General features: G+C 37.2%; 1 protein-coding gene across 4 annotated transcripts in view; it reads left to right on the top strand.

Annotated features, from left to right (window-relative positions):
- The window catches only part of LOC105499530 (zinc finger protein 385B), a 415,582-nt gene that overhangs the window by 93,640 nt on the left and 302,418 nt on the right, over positions 1-19,524 (top strand). The window contains exon 3 of one of the 4 annotated variants that reach the window (XM_071073000.1): positions 16,320-16,457. The exons of 2 other annotated variants lie outside the window; for them this stretch is intronic. In XM_071073000.1, coding sequence (XP_070929101.1) covers positions 16,320-16,457 — 138 coding nt within the window. Of the gene's footprint in view, positions 1-11,066; positions 16,458-19,524 lie in introns of those variants that run through there. One more of the 4 variants, XM_011772120.3, reaches the window with a different exon arrangement.

Raw genomic sequence — 19,524 nt, 5'->3', positions numbered from 1 at the left:
ATAATAGTAGAAAATTATTTTTCCATTTTCTATTTATTATGATAATTATAATTATTCCAAGGTGTATTGATTTACCTATAGTTATATATTAAAAATGTAGTTAGTGTTACAGCCAGGCACAGTGACTCACGCCTGTAATCTCAGCACTTTGGGAGGCCGAGGCAGGTGGATCGCTTGAGGCCAGGAGTTCAAGACCAGCCTGGGCAACATGGTGAAACCCCGTATCTACTAAAATTACAAAAATTAGCCAGGCATGGTGGCACACACCTGTAATCCCAGCTACTCAGGAGGCTGAGGCAGGAAAATTGTTTGAACCCAGGAGGTGGAGGTTGCATTGAGTGGAGATTGTGCCACTTCACTCCAACCTGGGCAACAGAGCAAGACTCCATCTCAAAAAAGTAAAAAAAAAAAATATATATATATATATAAAATGTATAATATTATATTATTCATCAATAATATATAATATATAACAAATCGAAGCCCACTTCACCCCTGTAGAGAAAAATATTATATATTATATTGTATATAATAATATATATTATTAATTAATAATATTGTACATTATATATATATATATATTTAGTGTTAGGTTCAAAACTGATACCTAAGTTAGAGCACAAATAGCCTGAGTAAAAGTTTGAATTGCATCTGTCAGAGTGTAAATATCTATGAATACCATAGTCATTAAAAATTATATTTCTGAAGAATATCTCGTGATAGGAGAAATTGTCCATGATATAATGCTAAGTGAAACAGCAGGAACTAAAGCAGAATATACCTAGTGCTATCATGTGTGCATGTGTATACTATCTACTATTTAGAGTCTCCACTTAATGAGGTTCAAGCCTGACATCATTTCATTTTTTTTGGTCACTTTCCTCACTTTTGATCTATCAAATTTGTGTTTCGCTGGGTAGCAGCTCTCTTAACACTCTCTCAACTCATAGCTTTTCACTTTTGTATATTCAGAAAGATTCCTTGATTTAGAAGATTCAACTCTATTTATAAAAACAACATTTTATTGCCAAATTAAGATTTGTCTAGATGGACTCTAGAACTTAGAGTGGAGGGCTGGGCACATGAGCTTCTACCCTACCCCTGCCTCAGCCTGCTCTTCAGCCTAGTGGTGGGAAAACAGAAGGATGAAAAGGCGGAGGTTTACCTTACCTTACAGCCTCTGCAAGGTGGCAATGCTGTTCTTAATTGCTGACTACTATTTTGGCTGTCTCTGTGGCTCATACATCCTCCTAACAGACCCTGTGGATGAAGGGATCCCCCAGGTGGTCCCTTAGGCATTGAGAGTCCCTTGTGAGATAGCTGCATCTTCCAGCTTGCTCATAGTTGTTAGCAAAAGCCTTCATTCCTTGACTGAATGTGCCTCTTTCTTCTGTACTATGGTAGTCCTGACAAGATTGTGTCCTCTGTTCTCATGTGCATCAATGCTTGGGGATTGAGGTCAGAATCCATCTGAGAATGAACATTCCTCTTGAAAACCTGGAACTGCTGGGGCCTAGGCAAGTACAGGTGGAGTGGATTGTGGGGGGCTTTCTTTCCTGCTTAGGTAGCACAGGGGAGGCTGGCAAGCTCACTGACAAAGCAGGCACTTAAACAGGAAACAAAATGCCGGTCTTCCTTTTTTGCCCATCACTTGGCTTCAGAGAGTATTAAGTGTTGAATTGTGTTTCTCCACAAAATAAAAAAAAAAAAGATATATTGGAATTCTAACCCCCAGTACCTCAGAATATGACCTTATTTAGAGCAAGGGTCTTTACAGAGGAATGAAATCATTAAGGTGGGCTGTAATCCTATGTGACTGATATCCTTACAAAAAAAAAAAAAAAAAAAAAAACAGAAATTTGGACACAGACAGATACGCACAGAGAGGGAAGATGATGTGAGAAGAGATACAGGGAGAAGACAGCCATCTACAAGCCAAGGAGAGAGTCCTGGAATAGATCCTTCCCTCACAGCCCTCAGAAGGAACCAACCCAAGTAACACATTGATTTTTTTTTTACTTCTAGCCTCTAGAACTATAAGATGATAAATTTCTGTTGTGTAAGCCACTTAGTTTGTGGTACTTTGTTACAACAGTCCCAGAAAACAAACACAGGGAAGAAAATCGAAGCCCATTTCACCCCTGTAGAGAAAAATATGTGTTGTAGATATTCTTCCCAAGAACTGTTAATTTAAGAGGTGATTTCCCCTCTTCTGGGTTGGTTTTATCGTGTTGGAGTTGGCATGGATGGGAATTGGGTCCACAGGGTGATGGTTGAGACATGTTTCTAGTAATAAAAGGTGGCTGACCCCTAGCCACTGGAAGTCTTCTGCCAAATTTAGTATTCAGGGTATTTATAGAACTTTTAGATCTGAGCTTTAGAACAACAGGAAGATTCTTAGAGTGTACCTGAAACCAGTCTGCTGTGTGTGTGTATGTGTGTGTGTGTAATCAATGTACCAAAGTGAGCAAGGGACTTATGATAAGTAGCAGCAAAATCCTTTTCTCAGCACTGTCTCCCTAGCCAAATGTTTTATGAATACTCTGGGCTGTGGAAGAGAGACTCAAAGGGGAAGCAAAAAGAGCTGAGGTAACTTAGTTTGCATATTAAAGATCCCTAATGCTTTCCCCATCCAGTTCCAAGGGGTAAGTGGAAATAACAGAAACCACAGATGGGTCTTGGCTTCCAGAAAAAGTAGTTGTGAGTTTCTGTCTCACAGAACGGTCCACAAAGACAGTAAGACCCCGGTGTTCCTGGCCCCTAGCAAGGGTGGGCAGGTGGAGCTGAGGCAGTCTTATGATTTCCTGTGGGCTTAGGGAGTACCGAAGCTGCTGGTAGAACCTGAGAACCACAGGGACATGGTCTTTTCTGTTGGACTGGGACAGTGGCAGGATAGTGTTTTACATGTAACACAGCACAGAAATACCTCACAGTTCCTGCATGAACTAATGACTAAATATCAGACAGAAATAAACATGCCTCAGCAGATGTCCATGTGCAGAAGTGACAGCCGGGCCATAAACACTCCTACCTGAGCCCTGGAACCATGTAAGCCTGTAAGTACCCTCCTCAACCCACCCCAAATCTAGATGCAGCTCTGGGGAAAGTCACTTCATACTGCCTGAAATTAAATATCATCACATGAGATGGGGTTTGTACTAGGCAGCATAATCTATCATTAACAGGTGTATCCTTAAATATTGGCTAAAAGAAATTTTTCAACTAGAAAGGAAATGATAAAAGAATGAATCTTGGAGCTTTGAGAAGGAAAGAAGAAAGAACAATGGAAAGAACAGAAATATGGTACATAATAAACTACCTGTAGTAGGGTTCTCCAGAGAAGCAGAACCTGTAGGAGAAAGGAATTAGCTCACACAATTATGGAGGCCTCTAATTTTCAAGATCTGTAGGATATCTGGAGACTCAGGACAGCCAATGGTGTCATTCTAGCCTAAGTTCAAAAAACATGAGATTCAGAAGATTTGATGGTGTAGTTCTAGCCTGAGGGCTGGCTGACTCAAGACCCAAGAGGAGCTAATGTTTCAATTTGAGTCTGAAGGCAGGGAAAAAAAAATAATGTCACAGGTGGAAGGCAGTCAGGCAGGAAGAAATACCCAGAATAATGTGTAACCAAATATCTGAACATCCAGTGACCCAGTCAAGTTGACACGTAAAATTAATCGTTACATTATCATTTTCTTCATTAGCTTTGTAAATCATATTTGATGACTGAAACAAATTATAATCATCTGATGCTAAAAACTGTGATATTTGAAAGTAGGGATGTTAAATGCTGATACCAGTAAATTGTCTGCCATAAGTCACATACATATATCATTATAATATTAATGGCAACCACTATGAAAACTATAGAAAGAGATACAACCAAAATATAAATAAATAAAAATGGAGTCCTAAAAAGTGTTCAAGTAAGCCACAGGACAGAAAGAAGAGAGAAACAGAGGACCAAGAGCCAAAGGAAAAAACAGAAAGCAAATAATAAAATGTCAGACTTAAAGGCTAACATCAATAATTACTTTAAATGTAAATAGCCTCAATAAACCAATCCAAAGAAAAAGTGCATTAAAAAAAAATAACCCAACTATATGCTGCTTACAAGAAACTCACTTGAAAATCAATAAGAGGTACGCTGAAAGTAAAAGGATGGAAAATAATATATCATGCAAACAGTAATTTAAAAAATAAAGGCAGGGGTAGCTATATTAATGTCTGATGAAGTAGGGAGTAAAGAAATTTACTAGAGACAGAGCAAGACATTATGTACTGATAAAATGTTCAACTCACCAGGAAGACATAATGATCCTAAATGTTCATACACCAGACAGCAGAGCCTCAAAACACATGAAGCAATAACTGATAGAGCAGAAAAAAGAAATGAATAAATTTACAATTGCAGTTGGGGACCCACTCTCAGCAACTGATAGGGTTATTAAACAAAATAAGCAAGAATTTAGAAGGTCTGAACAATACAATCAGCTAACATGATCTAATTAATTTATATTGAACTCTACTTAATAACAGTAGAACACTTTTTTCCCCAAGTGCCTATACAACTATTCACAAAGGTAGACCATATATTGAACCATAACACAAACCTTAATGCATCTGAAGGAACTGTAATCATATACAATATTTTCTCTGACCATAATGAAATCAAGTAGAAATTAGTAGTAGAAAAACAACAGGAAAATTAAACAACGTATCTCTTAGGTAATCTATGAATCAAAGAAGAAGTCTCAAAGCAAAAACTAGATGAAAATGAAAGCACAACATAGTAAAGTATGTGGGATGAAGCTAAAGCAGTGCAGAGCTGGAAATTTATGGCCTTAAATGCTTATATTTGAAATGAAAAGAAGTTCTCAAGTAAGTTCCCAACCAAGAAGCCAGAAAAGAATAGAAAAACCAAACCACAAGCAAGTGGAAGGAAGTAATAAAGACCTACACCAACAATCTGTGAACTTGAAAATAGGAAAGCGACAGAGGAAAAGTCTGTAAAACAAAAAGCGTGTTCTTTAATAAAAGCAGTGAAATTTGTAAGCTTTTAGCAAGACTGATGAGGACAAGAAAGGAGATACCGATGAGATACATGATATTATGACAGAACTTGCAGCAATTAAAAATATAATAAGCAAATATTAAAAACTTGTATTCATAAATGTGACAAGTGAGAAGGATGAACCAGTCCTTCAGAAACCATAAATAACTAAAATTCAACTAAAATAAACATACACTATCTGGGCTGGGTGTGGTGGCTCATGCCTGTAATCCCAGCACTTTAGGAGGCCAAGGTGGGCAGATCACTTGAGGTCAGTTGTTTAGACCAGCCTGGACAACATGGTGAAACCCTGTCTCTACTAAAAATACAAAAATTAACCTGTTGTGGTGACATGTGCCTGTAATCCCAGCTATTCTGGAGATTGAGACAGGAGAATCGCCTGAACCCCAGAGGCATAGGTTGTGGTGAGCTAAGATCATGCCATTGCATTCCAGCCTGGGAGACAGACCAAGACTCCATCTCAAAAATAAATAAACCTAAATATAAATTTAAAGGTAGAAAATCTGAATAGACCTATAGCCATCAAATAAGCTGAATTTATCATTACAAAGCACTTGAAAAACAAATTTCTGGATTCATATGGTTTCAGTGGAGAATTCTACCAAAGATTTTTTAAATTGACACCAATTTTATACAGTTGCTTTCAGAAAATAGAAGAAGAGGAAACACTTCCCAACGTAGTTTATGAGGCTAATATTATCCTAATACCCGAATCAGACAACACATCATTTTTAAAAACCCTACAGAATAGTATATCATAAACTTAGAGTAAAAAATTCTCAACAGAATATAAGCAAATTGAATCCAGCAATGTATGAAAAGAATTGTATACCATAACTAAGTGGGATTTATTCCAGGTATGTAAAACTGGCTCACCATTTAAAAATTAATAATCTACCACCTGGGCACGGTGGCTCATGCCTGCAATCCTAGCACTTTGGGAGGCCGAAGTGGGCAGATCATCTGAGGTCAGCAGTTCGAGACCAGCCTGGCCAACATGGCAAAACCCCATCTCTACTAAAAATATTAAAAAATTAGCTGGGCATAGTAGTGTGTGCCTGTAATCCCAGCTACTTAGGAGGCTGAGGCAGGAGAATCACTTGAACCTGGGAGGTAGAGGTTGCGGTGAACTGAGATCACGCCACTGCACTCCAGCCTGGGCAACAGAGCAGGACTCCATGTCTAAAAAAAAAAAAAATTAATCTACTATATCAACAAGTTAAAGAAGAGAACTCACATGATCACATCCATTAATGCAGTAAAAGCATTCGAGAAAACCCAACGCACATTTTCAGCAAGCTAGGAATAAAGGGAAACTACCTTGATTTAATAGAAGTGTCTAAACAAAGTCTACAGGTAGCAGCATACTTAATGTGAAAGACTGAATGTTTTTCTTCTAAGACCAAGACCGGGGGAAGAATGTCCACTCTCAATTCTCTTATTCATCATGGTGCTGGAAGTTCTAGCCACTATATTAAGGCAAGAAAAACAAATAAAAATAAAAGCCTGTAATCCCAGTACTTTGAGAGACTGAGGAAAGAAGATCACTTGAGCCTAGGAGTTCAAGACCAACCTGGGAAACACAACCTGTCTCTAAAAACAAAAGAGAAAGCCAGGCATGGTGGTGCACACCTGTAGTCCCAGCTACTCAGGAGGCTGTGGTGGGAGGATTTCTTGGGCTCAAGAGGTCAAGGCTGCAGTGAGCTGCAATCACACCACTGTACTCCCAACTGGGTGATAGAGTGAGGCCCTGTCTCAAAACAAAACAAAACAAAAAAACCCCACATATTATATTTATATACTAAAAATGAACATATGGAAATCAAAATTCTAAAATGCAATACCATTTATAATCACTTCCCAATACAATGAAATACTTAGATATACACTTTAAAAAACGTGCAGGATCTATATACTGAAAATTACAAAATGCTGAGAAAAGAAATTGAAGACCTACATAAATGGAGAGACATACCATGTGTTTAGTAAATCAGGATTAGAAAACTCAACAAGATTAAGATGCCAGTTCTCTTAAACTGATCTATAATTTTCATGCAATTTCTATCAAAATCTCAGCAATTTCTTTTTGTAGACATAGACAAGATTATGCTAACATTTATATGAAAAAGCACAGACCTTTTAGCTAGTTTAGCTGCTAGCTAAAACTTGACGAAGAAGAAAAAAGGAGGGATCTCTCTACCCAATATTGAGGCTTACTATATATTAAAGTAATCAAGACAGTAGTTTTATTGGAGAGAGAGAGAGAGAAAGAGAGAGAGAGTGAGAGATGAAAAAGACTAGAGAACCCAGGCATAGATCCACACACACATACTCAACTGATTTTTTGATAAAGGTACGAAAGCAAGTCAATGGAGGAAGAATACCTTTTCAAGTCCTGGAGTAATTGAACAGCTGTAGGCCACAAAACAAACAAACTTAGGCCTAAATCTGACATCATATAAAAAGATTAACTCAAAATGAATTATAGATTTAAATGTAAAAACATAAAAATTTAAAACTTCTGGTGGCTGCCCCAGAATTCCTGGACTTGTGGCTGCATCACTCTAGTCTCTGCTTCTGTTTTCACGACATCTTCTGCTCTGTATGTCTATGTCTTTTCTTCAGATCTCCTTTCTCCTTATCTCATAACGATGCTTGCTATTGGGTTTAGAGCTCACCTGCATAATCCTGGATTGTTTCCTCATCTCAAGATTCCTAACAATCACATCTGCAATGAGACTTTTTGCAAAAAAAGATAGCACTCACGGGTTCTAAGGATTTGACACGGATATCTTTTGGGGGTGACTTGTTAAACTGTGGTACATCTGTGCTAAGGAATACTACTCAACAATAAAAAGGAGTGAACCCTTGATACATGCAACAACTTGGATGGATCTTCAGGGAATTATACTGAGTGGAAAAAGCCAGTCCCCAAAGGTTACATACTGTATGGATTCCATTTATACAACATTTTTGAAATAGCAAAATTGTAGAAGTAGAGGACAAATTAGTGGTTGGTAAGGGACAGGGGTGAGTTTCAAGAAGGAAGTAGATATGTGTACAAAACTGCAACATGAGAGACCCCTGGTGGGGGATACATGAATCTACACAGGTCTCACACACACACACACACACACACACACACACGCACACACACACACACACAAATACAAGTAATACCGGGGAAATCTGAATAAGATTTGTACATCAGATCAATGTCAATATCCTGATTACACTATTATTCTATAACTTTAAAAATTTTTTACTATGGGTAGAAGCTGGGCAAGGTGTTCAAGAAAACTCCATTATTTCTTACAATTGCATGTGGATCTCTGATTATCATGATAAAAATTTAAGTTAAAAATTTTAATAAAGATGACCACCTAAACCCCCCAGTTTTCTATTGGCATAATTAGAGATAATAGGAAACAGAACCTTGGAGATTTTTCTTATTTTAAATATTACGAAGTTCCTATTTTACAGAGATTAATAAAACAATATCTTAAGTATCAAGAGAAAATAAATATTTAAATAATTGAATTGCAATATGGTATGCTAAGAACAATGGCAGATCTACAAATAATGTAGATGTGGCACACAAAAAGGAATGATTAACTTTTTGGAGGTGAGGGAAGACTTCCCAGAGGAAGTGATCTTTGAGATGAGTATTCAAAGATGAGTTTCAAATTATTCAAGAAAAAACATTCCAGGTATAGGCAACGGCAACACAGATGCATGTAGGAACAAACTATAAATAGTTTCTTATTATTGGAGTGAAGTATGATTTGGGGGGAAAGAGGAAGATCCCTTTGCAAAGGTAGAAAGGAATCAGAACAGGAAAAACAGTCTTCCAGTCCTGTGGGAACAGAGGTACAGGGAAAACAGCTGCAAAGACATAGATAAGAAAGTCACAGGTAGTTGCTGGAATTCAGAGCTAAGTTGTCCTGAGTTCTCGCTGTCACTCTGGTTTATGTTAACTAGGAGCCTCCGCATCAGTTCCAGACATTTCACTTAGGTATTGCTTCCCCAGGATACCACACAATTGCAGAGCTTATTTTTTCCATGACCCATCCACAGCTTCCCAAGTCCAGATAAAACTGACCATATTAGTTCTCTATGAAGGGTGGCTAGTGACTGACATCCTGCCCTCTGCTATCCATTCTCATTTAAGATTAAAATTTTAAGACGTAAAAAAAAAAAAGTTAGTCAAGCAAAGAGAATAGAGAAAAGTGATCCAAAGGGAATGAAGAGAATGCTCAAAATCTCAACCTGAGGAAAAACTTGGTGTGTCTAAAAACCTGAGATATGGCTGAAACTGAGTAAGGCAATTACTGATAGAAGAAAACACAAGAGAATTTTGGAAAGGTAGGCAGAAGCTTTCAGAAAAAAATTTAAAACAGTGTGTTATTTTAGTTGTGATTCTGTGGGTCAGAAATGTGGGCTGGGCTCAGCTAGGTGGTTCTTGTGCTGAACTCATGGGTGGACCCCTGTGGAGCTGCAGGCTGCTACAGAATAACTGGGTTAGATGGTTTTAGAGGGCTTTGTACATGTATCTAGCAGTTGCTGCTGGCTGTAGGCTGGATAATTCTCACCAGTAGACTCCTCCTCAAGGAGATTAGGCCAGGCTTTGTTACTCAGCAGTCACAGAGCAGTGTTGCAAGACAGCAAGAACAGCAGCTGCAACTTACTGCATTCTTTTGGTCAGAGCTAGTCACAAGGTGCTATGGTTTGAATGTTTGTGTTTCTCTAAAATTCATACATTAGAACTTAAACCCCAACGTGACAGTCTGAAGAGGTGGTGCCTTTGAGAGGTGATTAGACCATGAGGGTGCCACCATTATGAATGGGACTAGTGCTCTTATGAAAGAGGCTTCAAGAGCTGCCTGCTCCTTCTGCTTTTCCACCAAGTGAGGACACAGCGTTGGTTTCCTCTGGAGGATGCAGCAACAAGGCATCATCTTAGAAGGAGAGAGCAAGCACTTACCAGACACCAAATCTGCTGATACCTTGATCTTGGACTTCTCAGCCTTCAGAACTGTGATAAATAAATTTCTATTATTTAAAAAATCACGTCAGTCTGTGGTATTCTCTTACAGGAGCAGCAATGGCCTAAGACACAACGCCAGCTCAAATTCAAGGGGTGGAAAAATACGCTCTGCCTCTTGATTCAAGAAGTGGCATCTTTTATTTGGCCTTAGAAATTTTAAACTGAGCTTGAGTAGATTTTAAAGTCAGGATGCCTGGGATGGGGGAGAAGATAAGGGTGATAAAACCTGGGTATTTTGCAGCAGGAAGTGGAGTAGTAGTTTGGACGTGGGAATAGACAGTGGGATTGGAAAATGGGTTGTCAGTTGCAGTGTTATATATAATTTTATTTTATTTTTTTGGCTGCTATAGTCTGTGCTGTTCTTTGACACCCCCAGGATCCTCAGTTATTGTTTCTCCCCTCCCGCTTAAAGATTTGTTAATGTCATTCCTATTCTACATTCAAGAAACGGTTATTGGTATTAAATGGTTTCTGGGGTCAGGACACTAATGATAGATATTATAACTCTTAAAATATGTGTGTGGGGTTTTAAATATATAGGCCAGATTTATCACATTGTATCTCATGCATATTTAAAATGTTAAATTTATCCTCAAATGTGTTTTCCCAGACATGTTTGAAGAACTTTAAAAATTAAACTTGAAAACACGATACCAAGAATTACCACAAGATGGTGCCATGAGTATATTGAAAGTATGATAGTTTCTTCATTCCTTTGCCCACATCAACATTCTGATGCAACTTATTAGTGAGTAAGGAAAGCAAAGAAATACCACACCAAGGAGTGAGGATGTGTGGACATGCATGGGGGGGCAAGAGCATGCTCATTTGATAGACTTTCTGAGCACCTTGTATGCGTTAGGCAGAATGTATAGGGGAGACATGGCAGGGGTTGGGGAGGTTGGGTGTTTGGAAGGGGGAAGAGCAAGAGAGATCTTTCTTTAGTTTTCAGGAATAAAAATTACTACTTAAATATATTAATATTGCTCTATTTCTGGAAAAGTCTCCATTTTAAGAGATATTAGGAATGAACATAAATGTTAAATGATGCAACCTTAGGTTTGTATGACAGATTTAGAGATAAGGCTAGAATTCATCAGTACGATAATGATTTTACCTTTTCAGTAGAAACACATAGTTTTAAACGCTTGCTTTTACTTAATTTTTGATTAATCAATTTGCCATTTATCATTCAACCAAGAAATCTGACTCTGCAAAATATAATTACCATGGTGAATGTAACAAATCATTGAGTTTCTGTCAGTAAGTGCACTAGATAAGTAAATCATTTCAGTGTGAGGTAGGTGGGTTAAATTATTTACAATATACTTATTTCTTTAAACCTCTTAATTAGTAAGTTCAGAAAATTCCTTTCATAGAATAATTATTATACAATCCATGTATCGGATAGAGCCCATATGACTTATGGTTTTTAATGAAGGGACAGACTTAGAGGGGGAAAAGGCCTTGGTCAAAATATGTCAAATTGCACCTTTGAAAACAGGGCATCTGCTTTTCTTTGTGTATGTCCCAGGTCCTTATAAGAATACTCAGGAATTGTCTCTTACTTGTAGTACTTCAGACCCAGTGATGATACATATAGTAGAAGGAATACTGATACACTTTTCTGATTCGTTGTCTTACTCAGAATTGATCACTGTTTAGTTTCCAAGTATTTTACAAAATCCTGACTCTATTTTTCAAAGCAAGGATAAGAGTTGGTACCCTTTACCTGTTCTCCCCAGATAAATTTAATTGAGATTAATATTGTAGGGCTTATTGAGATTGAAGTTCCTTGGGAATGAGAGTAGAGAAATTTGGAAATAGGATCAAGTCTCAAGTTACAATTCTAACCACTTCCTGACGCACAAATGCTTTGAATTTGAGACGGAGCTCTAGCCATCTTCAATGGTGTCAGAAATCTAAAACTACACCTGACGTAGACTTGAAAAAGTCATTATAGAACGTCTCCATATTCTGTACTTGTGGTTAAAAACTGTCAGACAAGGGTGTGGATTATACAAGGGTGTGAATTAAGTACAGAACTCTAAGGGATTGACACATAAAAGAGTTTGAATGGAACTTTGATAAAATGGTTAAAAGGGGTGGTTGGCCCTTTTTTGGTGATGGACAGATTGTCTTTTTCTTAAAGAATGCTTTTGAATATAAACCTTTACATATTATATCTATTAAAAGATAAGAATTGCTTAACATCAAGTCTTGGTTTTTAGATTTTGAAAACCAAATACAGCTTTCAGTGTGGAAACTGAGTCTTAGACAATCACGGCAAGTGTTTACATGTCTGAGTGATTTAAATCATCAAAGGCGTATTTAAAACCTTGGTGTCTGCCTGGAATAGAAGTGTTACCCATTTTAAACTAATCTAGGGAGAAGGGTTTTCAGCAGTGAGCCAAGCCCAGTGGTAATTAGTGAGTTCAATTTCCACTGGGGGATGAATGTATTTTCACCTGGACTAACCACCTTTCTTCACACAGACATTTGACTTTCACATCTTAACAGTGTCACAGCCAAGGAGGCTGTTGGACAGTGTTCTGGGTTAGACATCCCTGTGGAATGTTACAGCTGACTGTGAGGTTGGTGTATGTCCTTGGCACTAAACAGTTTTTCTCGAGCTGTGAAATACATTTGCTCTTCTGATTACATGGAGTTTGGAGATGGTGGAAGGGCTGGATAATTGTACTTTTTAATGGGCCGAGTGTGCTGGCACTCACAAATAATGTTAACCCACTTCATTTAAAGAGCTTGTGCTCTGGTGAACCTGCAATCCAGAGACTCTTGTCCTGTAGACACTGGGTATTTATCTATTATTTTATGAACTTGACGTAAAATGTATAGGGAGCTTTTTTTAAAATCATAGCCCCGAAGTGTTACTCATCTTGTAGGATAGTAAGTTACTTTTAGAAGCTGCTATAACTCCATCAAACCATCGGGGCACCATTTTGATTGCTAAAAAAGGAGAATTCACCGAATTATGTTGTATTGTCGAAAAAATAAATGCAGTTTCCTTCTTCACATAGAAAATGACTTTGTGATTGTATTCTAGATACTAAGAGCCACACATTACAGTTTAGTTTGTTCAGTGAGTAGAAAGACCACCCTTCACATAAATGCCTCCTGGACACTTCCCCAGTGCAGATCTAGGCCCAAAAGGCACCCAGGAAATGCTCTTTGAAGACTGAATGTTCTATAGACCCAAAGTCTTATCTTAAGTGTAGTGTCAATGCTCTGCTATATTAAAGTTCTTTAATGTGCTTAAAGAAAAGTGTTTATTTGGGAAATGTACTCATAAGAAAGACTCCAAGCAAATGCAATATATTGTTGTTTTTTGAGAACATTTGTTTTTAAAATGGATTTTAAAATTAAACAGTTGACTCTTGATGGCAGAAAATATTGCTACTTTTTTCTAAAACTGATTTTAAAGAACCTCTAATGCAAGTAGTTTATAGCATATACAAATAAAACAGAAATCTTTACTTCATAAGGCAAAGCTTATTTTTTTGTTTGTTTCTGACAGTGCCACATGCACTGTATAACATTATGGATATTTTGCTTTTGGGTACAATGAGAAGAGGGTGAGATAACCAAATGTTTTGCCTCACTCTGAAGATACATTCATCCTTTTAAAATTTCCTTTTGAAAATTGAGGTAGGTTGCTAAAAAATATTTATGTCAAGTGCCTTTCACACTAGTGAGTATAGAGTTTAGGTGATCAATGAGTACTATTATTACTATTTTTTTTTTTGATTCAGTAATTCTGAGTGGCTTCTTCTTGCCTTTGTTTTCCATGTCCTAGTTTTGTCATCATGCATTATTGCCACATTTCTGCTCTGCTTTGGGTCTCAGTCTTACTAGCACCTTCCCTCATATTTTTGCCCATCCTTTAAAGTAACACTACCCTCCAAATTTCTTGCCTAAGCAAGAGAACACCTGCTTAGGTGCCATTTCCCAATCCATAACTTCCCAGCAGTTTAAGTAAACATTTATACGGTCCACAGTCTCTTACCTGCAATTCCTGAAATCCAAGAAGCAATGAAAACTGGAAGATTTTGTAATTCATGTTGATGGGAAAACGTGACATGAACTAATGTGAACTTAAATTATAGCATTTATTTATCCCCACGAGTATGAATATGCACACGTTTTGCTATAGAATGTTAATGTATCTGATTATAGAGTTGTTGCCCCGGACCTCAATGTGGCATTATATAACATCTGCCACTGGAGGCATTATATAATTCCTGGCATATGTAGAGTATTACCTTTCTAAAATCTGAAAACATTTGAATTCTGAAATGCATCAAGCACTAAGGGTTTTAGATAAAGGATTGGCCTATAATCAAATATCCCGGTTTAATTTTAAACTTTTATCTTATTACTAGGGAGCTTCATGTGTGGTAATAATAAAAAGATTTTTAGGCATACAATCTCTCATAAACTATTCCTATGACTGTTTTCTAAGGAAAGTTTATGTGTGTGGTAGGTGAGCCAGAGAGGACAGAAGAGAAAGGACACTGAACAATTGCAAAGTCAGTGATGCCCAATGCTATTTCTCATAATACATTCAATTGTTGCCCTAGGGGCTTCAGGAGACACAAAACAAATGGAATTCAGGTGGCAAAAGTGACTGTGAGGGGCAAGTGTGTTCAATGGTGTACATATAGATATACGTACACACTTATGTGCATATCCATTCATGTGTCTAATCTGTCTCCAAGCAAGGGCATCTAACCAGCAGCCCGTAAGGAGTCAACTTTCCATATGGGGACATAGTGAGAATACCCGTGAGAGTGATGTGTTTAATGTTGCTCCAGAATGCTGTGTTACGTAAATGTGTGCTGCTTAGGTTTACACGGATGTTTCATATTGTAGACACTTCTAAATGTGTCATCTCAGAGCTGGTAGGATTACTAGAACTGAACCCAGTCATTTATAGGAGGTCCTCAAATCAGGAATTGCCTTTACTGAATTCTAATTTGTTTGGCCTTCAGAGTCTCAATGAGAACCTAAAACCCTTTTTAAAAAATTGAATAGAACCTTAAATGTATTGTCAGTGTTGCCTCCTAGGAATTTCTTCCAGTTTATTTTTGTGATTTCTAATAAACGTTTTATTTCTTTTTTGCTTTGCAGTTTGCATGCGCATGTCAAAGCTGTATATTTTGTAATCTCAAATCACTGCTACTGCTTTCTGGGGTATATGTATCTCTGGGGTATATCTAATACTGCTTTCTGACCTTGTGTCTTCTAAAGATGATGTCCAGTAGCTCTTGCATCTTATATTTTAGTAACAAAAGAGGAAGGATGATAAAAAGCGAAGGTATAAATTTGGGGGTAGTTGGGATAAAAATATATGGGTTTAATGAACTATAGATTTTTCAAAATAATGAGCAAAGATTATAGTGTTAAAAATATCTGTCTTGCATGTTTATTGTTACACAGAATAGATTTAAATCTTTATTGTTTATGAAATTGTCTTAGAGTAAAATTGATGGTATTTTGTCCTGGTGCTAGCATAGCATCGCACATTTTTAACTATCACCATTATTTTAATTTAGAGATGGGCACTTAGGAGTTAAAGGATGTTTGATTTGCCCTTTAATGGATATCTGTGTCAAATATATGGAATTATTTTTGTTATAATTGTAATAGTCTCCCGTGATTTCATTTGTCTAGAGCAAAGTCCCAGGAACCTACAGCTATTTTGATTTATGCAGCCTTTATAAGTCCTTATAATATAGACTACTGATTTCTTCCCTGTATCCTGCTCATTGTTGAAAAGCCAGAGCTATTTTTAACATTTACACAATTTCAATAGATGATTCTTCATTCCATGAGGTTTGGTGCTAAATCTGTGGAGACTTTCATAATCATATCCTTTTTGTGGTTTGCTTGAATTTGATCACAGTGGCTGATTTCATGCATTGATAATGAAGGCTTAGGTTGCCTGTTTCTCAGCATAAATCCACCTCAGACTTGTACGTTGACAGTGCTTCTGGTTTCAGCATGCATGGAGATATAGAATTGAAATTGCTCTGCTTTCTTTACAAATGACTCAGAGTGTGCTTGTCCTTCCCTAAAATGTTACCAGCGTGTAAAGGATTTTCAATGAGCAGTGCAATAAGCCAGCAACTGGGAAGGCTTGGAGCGGCACTGATATAACGTGGTGCTGTCACACAGATAATCAGGGCTGGAGCCAAGTCTCGGTAGCGCTGTGCATTACGCTGGTCACATACTGGAAGTTTTGTTTATCTAACTTGGTTGCTCTCGAAGCTGGTGAGAGCCCTGCCAGGATGTGGAGTGGACTTCCTAGCAGAGGTGAGCTTTTTTATTCTAAAACTTGGATGCTGGGGTCTGGGATGTCAGTAACAGATTCTTTCGTACGTTGTGCTGAATCCTGTGGAGTCATCAATTGTGTTTACCACATCGTACTGACACACCTGAAGGAGGAAAACCGAAGAGCAAAATATATGATTCTTTAATTTTGTTGCGAAGTAACTCCTTGAATGGGTGTGATAAGCAGCCCTTTCTTTCTGTGCTAGCTGTTTGCCGAGGACATCTTACCAGTAGGTGACTTCCTTTGCATTTTAAACATTCTGAACAAGTCAGTGATATTATGCAATTGCTACCATTACTGAAATAAGGTAATTAGAAGTGTTATTATGTGTTTCAGATGTATTTAAAAGGCTATAAACTAAGTGTACTTTGTAGAATCTTTGACATGAAAAACAGATAGGAGGAGACAAGTCATGCTTCGAGATAAGAAAGTAAGTGATGTGGATTACATACTGGAGTTGACACCTTGTTAAGCTCGACATTATTAATAATTAAAAGTTATGACCAGTCATGCACTGGAAAACCAACAGTAATTAATTTCTAGTGACGGTGTGCCAAATGAGAATGGGAGGAAATTAGCAGTATTTCTTCATGAAATGTGTTTTTATTAGCTGAGATGTTTTAAAGGCAGCAGATTTTATCATTTAAATATACATAAAGTACCTGCACTGACCTGGAGAGGTTAAATTACTAGGTCATCATGCTTGGAAAGGTTTGATGTAGGCTTGTAAGTATATGGTATTTGAAAGCCAACTAGATAAGGGCAGGCACAAAGTTAGCCTCCAAGTAGATGGAGTGCTATTGCTTTGGCTTGGCTAAACTCTAATTCCTATGTTTCTAAGCATGAATGGAGTGTGAGGGTTATAATGTATTACATAGCGTTATGCTTATTAAGTGTCTGTTTAGTACATTAGGTTGGCAGGGGAATCTATTTTTCTTTGATTGGAAGCAGCTAGCATGGCACATGGGGTGTGTGTGTGTATATGTGTATGTGTTTTTCCTTCTATATTTATTTGAGGCAGCTGTTTCACAGCTTTCAGCTTTGAAGTTATAGCTAAGTGTGTATTTGTTTGATAGAAGACTCCAGAACCTCTTTTACTGCCAGTACACGTAAAGCTTGGCTAAGCAGACGCATCAGGAGCAAACCATTTGTGTTCGCCAATCTGTCTCGGCAAGTCCCAGGGCCACTATCTTGCTAGAAGCCACGGTGTGCTTTGGAAAGCATGAAATTAGTTTTATACTGAGCACATGGTTTCTCATTTAGCAGCTCTTTTTATGGTAATGGTCAATTTATGGTTCACTGCCAGGATTTTGGTGTACTGTCAAAACTGATAGCTTCTGCTAAGGCGTCTCTATGAAGATTTTAAAAAAAAGAAAAGTGGAGAGATGGGAAGAACCTAATTAGACCCTCAAGAATAGACTCTTACCTTCAACCTCATCTACTCTCTAGATGCATTGTCATTTCTCTCAAGTTCCTTTATATTGTTTAATCCAGGACCTATTAAAGTTGCTAATATCTGCCACTTTGTCTTTTGCTAACATGTGACATTGAAATAGTTATGTTCTGAAATGCGAAGTATTTATTTTTTGCAATACATTTGTAGAAAACCACTCTATTAATGTTGGCCATATTGTGCAATTCATCATTACACTTATCTGTTTGTCTGATAATGCATCCTAGAGCACTGTTGGAGAGAGGGAAAGGCTTTAATACATCTCATAATTGATATAAGCTATTCATACTTAGTTGTACATGTATATGCTATGAGTAAGGTGAGTTAAATAATAAAATTAAAACAGCCTGTAGATACATTAGAAATTTGACCCAAAAAGTGCCTTCTTTCATGCAGTGGTCTCATTTAGAAAAGCAAAAGCTGTCAAATGCTAAAATGATACTAATGTTAAATACAGTTTTTGTTTGTTTCCACAGAATAAAAATGAAATGCATTTGTCAATGTGCTAAGAATGCTTTCCCTAGCCTTCTCTTTCTATCAGAAGATAACCCTGGTTGAAAGTTGTGCTGGTCATAATGCATTTTGAAATAGAGGTGATCAAAATTACCAGGATGTTTAGTGGAGTATTTATTTTTGTGCTGATTCTTTGCACTGTGGTAATGAATATGCAGGTGGAATAGAGTACATATTGGGATGGTGCTAATATACTTTTTCCCTCATGTGGTCTTGACAGTGGAACTGAAAACACTTCATAAATCTTGAATTTCATGATTTTTTCTTGTTAATTATTAGATCTTTTCCTAGGTTAAGTGATTACACATGTAAAGAGTCAAGATAAAATATTATTGAAATACAGGGTGTAATATGTGCCATTGTAATTAGAAAACAATTTTGTGTTTTTAGATGAAGCAAAATGTGAAACTTTTTTTTCTTCTGTTCTTTTGGGACTGTTATGTCACAAATCATCATCGGATTGTCAGGGGGACTCAATTTTAGATTTTGACTTACAAATAAATATCTTGTATTTATTAGTTCCCCAAAGCCCATGAAACAAATTGGATTCGTGGGTTGAGAATTTTAGAAAGTTAGAGGGCATTGACGTTTTCTCTTTGAAATTCCTGATGATGTAACATGTTTAGTAAGTGAAAACCTTTTAAAAAAAGTTTTAGAATGTTAGAATTCTCTTAGAATGGTGACATTTGTCATATTACCTACAGCATAGGACATTCACTCAGAGGAAATAAGGGATGAATTCGGCATATCTGCCTGAAGTCTTAGTAGCAATTTCTCCTTCAGAAGTAGTAGGATTTAGGAAATCGTGAGGATATAAATCTCAGTGATTTGCCTGCATCTTTTCACTTTTGTGTTAAGGTATAGCATCTTCAGTTGTTCTTCAGCAGATTTTAAAAATGATTAGTTACAAAAAATAGCAGATATAAACCTGTTTTAGCTGAGAAACATGATTGCAAAATGAAAGTACTATGAAATTTGGCTTTCCTGATTGTATACATCCAACAATACTTTGGGCAATTTATAGAGTTTGTAGTTTCTTCTGAGGTATATTGCTAAGATGAGTATACTTTAGTTGAGAAAGT

The sequence above is a fragment of the Macaca nemestrina genome, chromosome 11, assembly GCF_043159975.1.
Source record: "Macaca nemestrina isolate mMacNem1 chromosome 11, mMacNem.hap1, whole genome shotgun sequence".
Taxonomy (NCBI): Eukaryota; Metazoa; Chordata; class Mammalia; order Primates; family Cercopithecidae; genus Macaca; species Macaca nemestrina.
The sequence above is the reverse complement of the archived record's forward strand: the minus strand, read 5'-3'. Positions and strand labels throughout refer to the sequence as shown.